The 7,518-nt window shown below is 43.5% G+C and overlaps 1 protein-coding gene across 1 annotated transcript; it reads right to left on the bottom strand.

Moving 5' to 3' along the window:
• Positions 1–1,846: 1,846 nt before the first annotated feature.
• LOC100565705 (5-beta-cholestane-3-alpha,7-alpha-diol 12-alpha-hydroxylase-like) lies at positions 1,847–6,780 on the bottom strand. Its single transcript, XM_003221887.3, has one exon. It carries the CDS (start codon positions 6,778–6,780, stop codon positions 5,251–5,253), a length of 1,530 nt encoding a protein of 509 aa, XP_003221935.2. The 3' UTR covers positions 1,847–5,250.
• Positions 6,781–7,518: the final 738 nt, after the last annotated feature.

Here is a 7,518-nt window from a genome sequence, read left to right as displayed (position 1 = left end):
ACCTGGAGGAATCCTCCACCTTGTGTGACTGTGGAGCAGAACAAACAACTCCGCATATGTATGCTTGCCCACAATGCCCTGCCTCATTCACGGAGGAGGAGTTGTTCAAAGCCACTGACAATGCAGTTGCTGTTGCCCACTTTTGGTCTAAAACTATTTAGCTGCTTGTGATTTTCTTTATTTTATCACTTTTAAACTTATTTATTATGCAATGTTTTTGACACGAAATAAATAAAAACCTTCACGTGCAGGCAAATTCCAGTTGGGAAAGCACACACTCTCTCAGTCTAGAGACTTCATTTAATGAAAAAGGAGTTTATGAAAGTACAATGTAGGTTGCTAATCTGAGGGGTGAATAACCACACAATGCACATAAAAGTAAAGCAATTCAAATTTTTCATGGGCTTTCATCCCATTTTTTAATAAGTAAAACCAGTCCCTCTTACTCATTTGCTTTTACCAAAGCACATTTCTTTATCTCCTTTACCAAGTCTTTCGTAAGAAGGACCTTGCAGCTTTTGCCGATTGTGAACTCCCTCTGAAGCTAGTTGTAAAACTACCAGATCAAAATAAAACAAAACCAAATTGAGAAGAGACAATGGTATTCATATCAGTACCAAGATGCAAACAAACATATCTTGATTTCAGTAAGGCCTTTCACAATGTCCCCCATGAAGTAAAGATGAGCCCATCCACAGGATTACTCTTGATTTAGAAGTGCCTGGCAAGAGACCAAAGGATGATCAAAGCAACACTGGCTGGACATATTGCACAACAATCTGAAGACTGCTGGCATACACCCTGACAAGGCTCACGACCAGGTGAAACGGCACCAGCAAACCAGTAAAGCTGACCCTGCCATCAAGCGGGACAAACACTAAAGAAAAAGAAAAATAAAGTCCAAAACACCTGGCGGGCCAAAGTTTGCCCATGTCTGCTTTAAGGCCATTAAAGTGGCCTTAAAGCCTATCATGGGGGTTTCTGGGATTGAGAGTGTGTGACTTGTCCAGGGTCCCCCAGTGGGTTTCCATGGCTGTGTGGTAAATTGAATCCTGGTGTCCAGAGCTATAGTGCAATGCGCAAACCATTACACCACACTGGCAACATTTTTCCCCAACTGGGTTCCATCAGGTTTTGGCTGTGTAGAGGGCAAGGAGGACTGCATTTGCATACACTTGCACTTACGCCATCTGACCCCCTAAATCCCCATCTCGGCAAAAAAGGATGAAGAATTTTGAAATCTTCTGCTTGCTGTTTTGAGCTCACTGGGTGGTAGAACATAGGAGAACCACCCTGCCTGTAGCCAGGCTGTCTGTTTTCACAGCATTTTGGCAAAGACTTGCGTGTGTATCTGCTACACTGAAATCGCTTGGCCCAAGACAGGACAGGTTCACCCAACAACTTTATGGGCAATCTAGACCTCAAGGCAGATTCAAAAAGAACTGCAGAAGCACAACTCCAATGTGAAATGCTCCCAGGATGTGGGAAGTAATCCATAAGAGATTAGGAATTAATATCTTTTTTAGCAGAGAACTCCATCTATAGCTAGGTAAAGGTAAAGGTTTCCCATGACGTTAAGTCCAGTCATGTCTGACTCTGGGGTGTGGTGCTCATCTCCATTTCTAAGCTGAAGAGCCGGCGTTGTCCGTAGACACCTCCAAGGTCATGTGGCCGGCATGACTGCATGAAACGCCGTTATCTTCCCGCCAGAGCGGTACGTATTTATCAACTCACATTGGGATGTTTTCGAACTGCTAGGTTGGCAGGAGCTGGAGCTAACAGCGGCCACTCACGCCGCTCCCGGGGCTTGAACCTGGGACCTTTCGGTCTGTAGCTCAGTGCATCTATAGCTAGACATCCTTTATCATACTGTCACAGGGAAGGTTTCAGGTAAAGCAATCTGTAATGTCTCCCCTAAAGTGGGTGCTTCTTTAAGAGATCTACTTAGCACTCTTTGGCAGAGAAAGCAAAAGACTTTGTAAAACTACAACTCCAATGATTCCACAGTAGTTGTGATTTCAGGACTGCAGTTAGAGAGGTCTTTGCCCGGCGAGCATCTGCGAAACCAGGTCAGCCAAGACAGAGAACAAGCTCTCTGGGTTGAAGGTAAGACACAGAGGTTTATTACAATTTGGCCATAAAGGATGCAAGTACAAGCAATATTATGTATGTATTTATTTATTATCTCACTTATCGCCCATGGGTGGGACCCAAAGGGGTGTAAAATGCAATTCAAAAGGTACAAGTATAAACTCATGGAGTAATACATGACATTTTATACAGTTCTGACAGTAATTCAGACTTCCCACTCCCAAAAAACAAAGGTGGTGATTCCAAACAATCAAAGGCTTTGCTGCCCCTATAGCGAGTTAATGTATTCATTTTTTGCTGAGCCCCCTCTTCCATGAGAGCGGAAGACTCCCAGCCTCAAGCTGAATGAACAAACATCCTGAGCTTATTCTGGTAACAAAGAGATCTGTCTGCATACATACACAAAGGTATTGATTTTGATCTGGCTTGGGAAATACAGTAGAGTTCCGGTTATCTGACTGGCCAAGGAAAATGCAGGGCGCACTCCCATTTTCTTGGAGGGACAGGCCCTTGCTGGAGGGAGGAAATTCTTTCCTCCAGCAAGTGCCTGGCCGAGGGAAACCCGGGACAGGTTGCTTGCCTTCCATGGCTGCCGCTGCGTCTGCCTCCACCTCCTCCACCACCTCCTCCTTTGCTCAAGGAAGAGGGAGAGAAAAGTCCTCCTCTTTCTCTCGAGCTCCCTCCAGGTAGAGGCAGCCATGAGTGCTGCGGCGAAGGGGGTGGTGCCTCAAATAATACAGACTGTCGGATAAGCAGAAGACGGATAACCGGAACTCTACTGTAGTTGGAGGAACCCTGGCTGAAATTTCCTTTTCCAAGGGATTATGCAAACTGAGGGCATGAGAAATTAGCTACCTACTAGGTACATTTTGATACATTTCATTTGATACATTTATACCTTTAGGAATTGACACAGTACATAAAAGATACAAGTTACACATAAAATATCACGTTTATCTATTGACAGAAAGGTAAGGTTTGACAGAGTTGGTGGGGTACAGCTGATGCTAGTCCCGTTTCAGAGCCTCTAGTGCTTAGACCTTTTGCTTCTCTGGAGTCATGGAAACAATCTCAAGAATAAAGAAAAAATCATATATCTTTTTTGGAGTCTCTTGATGTTCTATAAATCTTTGGGGTGGGGGTGTGTGTGCTGTGACTCAACAACAGGGCGGTTGAAGGGGTGTAAAACTGCATTAACTTAGTGTATTGTAGAGTATTTGATTGTTTAAAGAGTTTATAAGTGTTTTGGGAAATTTTAATTGAATGGTTTGTTTAATTCCATTTCATTGTTGCTGCTGCTGATGTTCTGCACTGCTTTGTCTCTCCACAAAATGACTCACAGCAGCAAACAGTGCTAAATGTGATACAAAGAACAAAGCATATAAACACTATATTTGCATGTTTAAATTGCACTGATTTTTAATGTTGTGAGCTGCTTTGTGTCTCAATAGACTTAAAAGTGGAATGCCCGCTGCTACTACTAATTCCACAGTGTAGTTTCCGTACAGCTCTCCATCTGTCCAGCAGGCGGAATGCATTTACTTTCTGCAGCAGGCAAAACTTTCAAGCTTTGCACGTGCTGCACAAAGCCATTGCAATCTATGCAGCTGCCAAGTGATATTGCTAGAAATCTGTTTATCCATTTATAATTTATAGGTCATGTCATTCCTCTCAGATTTTTTCTTGAAACAACCTTGGCCCTGGTTCGGCATCAATAAGTGTAGACAGAGTTATCAACTTCAGGACTGATACGGAGGAAAGCACACAACCCTTGGAGTGCATTGACAAAGACAAGAGAATGAAGGTGGTTGTTTTCCCTGATTAAAATGTACCATCAGTTGAGCAACTGGAAGTCCTGCCAGTTATCAGCTCTATTTCTGATGTTCCGAGTGAGTATGGCTTTTTGGCTTCCTTTAGCTATACACTAAACAATGGTATATCAAGCATGAGGAAACTGCAAGATTTTACAAAGGAGTGGGCTCCAATGGAGCCAATTGTGTTCTAGTAATGCTCAACTGACACAAAAGGAAGACTGACTCTTAGTAGAAATAAAAGAAATCCAAATACAAGCAGCAGTGAAATGGAATAATGTAGGCAGGACGGAAACCCTAAACAGATGCATCCTACACTTTTAGCACCTTGGGAACAAACTCAAACATCCAAGTCAGTAGTAGAAGCTTCTGTATACATTTCTACTGCTCCAAATGTATAAAAGGTCAGGTTTTGCTTTCAGAAAAGGCCACCCGGCCTGGTGCCCCCCCCCCCCCCCCGCGCGCTTTCAAATAAGGCAACTATACTCTGAGCTGGTTGCAGGGAGATCTATGAAAAATTGAATTAACAGTTGAACCTTGACATTTAAAATCCCTGCTAAGTAATAACACTATGTCACATGAGTTCCTGGGTGATAAATGCCATTTCCTAATTGGTTCTGTCATAAATACATGGGAAAAGTTTATTAAACTGAAAAAACGTTGTTTTGTGGTCTGCACAAAAGGTTAAAAATGGCACATTGAAGTAAGTAAGTACCACACAATTAAACAGGAAACGACAACTCCAACCAGGACCAGAACAATTTTCACATTTTGCTACATACTAGTATGATATTTTTCTAGGGTCTTTGTGTAACTCTTGTTTGCCATTAATCACTCATTTTGCCCTATGCAATAAGCAGAAAACTTGTCCAAAAAAAAAGAAAGAAATAAACCAAGGAGAATATATGAAATTAGTGGTGGATCTACAATGTTGAATTAATGTAGTTTTACACTACCAAAGCTCCATCCTAGGGACTCTAGGGATGTGTAGTTTGTTGTGGTACCACACCGCTTTGATAGAAAAAGGTAAATAACTCAAAAACTATAACTCCCATGATACCACAACATTGACACACCTGCAATTAATGTGCTATTTTTCTACAGCATAGGTGGTTTCTTAGTCTACGAACTTATGTTACCAATATTGTTTTCTCAGTGAGTCTCTAAAATGCTACAAGATCCCTTTGCAATCTTACAGTATTAGGAAACATTACTTTCTTCTGCCTAAACAAATGCTTTATTCTGCCTACAAAAACACACAATTGATGTTTAAATGTTACGTCCCTACAAAGATATTTGGGTCTAAAACCAGACAGGCCTCTGACTCCTGGCTTCTGTTCTGTGTCACTCAGTAGCGCAACCGGTACCTGAACTGGATATCATGTGAGGGCTGCATGACGCCAAACCCAAAACGCCTTTTGTCTATTGGAGGAATTTTGACTTCTGGGTTCACCAGCTCCATCTCAAAACAAGTGACCATGAGGAAGGCAAAGAGCTTGATCTCATTGATTGCAAAGAAACGCCCCCGGCAAACAGAGACCCCTGCCCCCCATGGCATGGTGGCATATTTCACCTTTTCCCCATTTTTATAGAATTTCTTTTTTTTGCCATCCGTGGTCAGGAAGCGGTCATGCTTGAAAACAAGGGGCTCAGGGTGGATTTCTGGGTCCATGTGGGTCAAATAGGGGAAAATGGCGACCCTGTCCCCTTTGCGCAAAGCGTACGCCCTCCCATCATTCATCTTGAGCTGCATGTCTTCCAGCACAGCTCGGATCAGCATAGGAGCCGCTGCCATCCTTAGTGTCTCCTTCACAGCACTGTCCAAGACTGGGGTCTGGCTTAACATCTCCCGGGTCACATTCAGCACTGCGTTGCCCGGCTTTAGCTCCTGGCCAGAATCTCTCACCACTGCGGTCACTTCTTTCCTCACCTCCTCCATGGCCTGGGGATTCTTTAGAAGGTGTGCAAGGAGCCAGAAGGAAGCCGGACCCGTGTTGCTTTGAGCAGCCCAGAGAAGCAAAAACATAAACCGATCCCGCATGTGTTCGGGCATGCCAGTCTCAGCAAGCTGCTGCTGCTGGTCATGGATCCAGCCACTGATGTTGTCTTTCTGGTAGACATTCTTCACTGAGAGGATGTTCCAGAAGTAGCTCCAGAGACTCTCAACTTCTTTCTTTTCTCCAAAAGTCAACATCGAATAGGAAAAGCGGGGGAAAAGCTGGTCGTACTTTCGGAATTGCTTAAATATTTCTTCAGACTCCTTGAGGTCCTGCTTCAAGGCACTTTCTTTCTCCTTCTTGCCTTTACCGGGCTTGTTTCCATACAAAGCGAAATATCCAGCCCTGAAGACCTTATTATAGCAGAAGTGGAAGAATCCATCTTGTTTCCAGGGCTTCGGGCTTTCTTCAGAGCCCAGTTTGTGAAGCATCACCTTCTGCAAGCTGTCCATCATGGCTTTTGTCATCACCTCCAACCCGTCTCCTGAAAGGTGCTTGACACTAGATGTCTCTATTACCTTATGCATCTTTTCAGAAGGCCGGAAGGCAAACACATTACCAACAAGTTCATAGCCAATGGGGTAAAAATCCAGCTTGGCTCTTCCTTCTTTCACCACGGCTTCAAATGACAGCGGGTCTATCAGAAAGGTATAGAAGTGTCCAGCAATCAATACAGTGAAAACGTCGCCGTGTTTCTTTTGCATCTGCTGCAGGAAACTGAGAGTGTCGTTCCTGAAGTTCAAACCATGCCCTAGCCAGGGAATGAGGCCTTTATCCACGGGGGGCTCGTTGGCTCCCCGCTTGCGGAATGCTCCCACCAGGTAGAGCCCCCCTAGGACGGCTGCCAGGAGGGCACATAGGACCATCAGCCAGAAATCCATCTCTCTTTCTAGGAGGTCTGTGGCAAAACATGTCAGGTTAGAAGGTTGATGTTTTGGAACTGAGGGTGGAGCCAGAGAAGTTTGGACACACAGCAAGCTGCGCTTAACCCTTGCTATGCATATTTGTATCCAATAAAGGCACCTCCTGCGTGCTATAGAGAACATCTCCAGGAAGCAATGAGGTATCCTTAACAGGGATGAAAATATGTACTTTTTGATAATTCTGCATCTCAGCATGGTATATAATTGTTGAGGAATACAGCTTGAAATAAGACATTCGTCCTTCCTATGCAGCATGATGATGATGATGATGATGATGATGATGATGATAATGATAATAATAATAATAACAATAATAATAATAACAACAATAATAATAATAATAATAACAATAATAATAATAATAGAGCTGACAGCTGGCACATCAAAGCATTGCATGGGCAGTTCCTTGACAAAATTGAAGAAAAAGCTGATAAGGAGAAGACCTGGCTAAGGCTGAGGCTCACCAATGGGACACTGAAGAAGGAGACAGAAGGCCTGATCCTTGCAGCCCAGGAGCAAGCCATCAGAACAAATGCAATTAAGGCCAAGATCGAAAAATCAGCTAATGACCCAAAATGCAGACTATGCAAGAAAGTTGATGAAACTATTGATCATATCTTCAGCTGCTGTAAGAAAATCGCACAGACGGACAACAAACAAAGGCACAGCTATGTGGCCCAAATGATTCATTGGAAC

The sequence above is a fragment of the Anolis carolinensis genome, chromosome 6 (genome assembly GCF_035594765.1).
Source record: "Anolis carolinensis isolate JA03-04 chromosome 6, rAnoCar3.1.pri, whole genome shotgun sequence".
NCBI lineage: Eukaryota > Metazoa > Chordata > Lepidosauria > Squamata > Dactyloidae > Anolis > Anolis carolinensis.
This window is presented reverse-complemented; position numbering and strand designations above follow the sequence as displayed.

Bases quoted from the DNA above. Each gene is read 5' to 3' on its own strand.
- LOC100565705 (XM_003221887.3), bottom strand. From the start codon at position 6,780: ATGGATTTCTGGCTGATGGTCCTATGTGCCCTCCTGGCAGCCGTCCTA.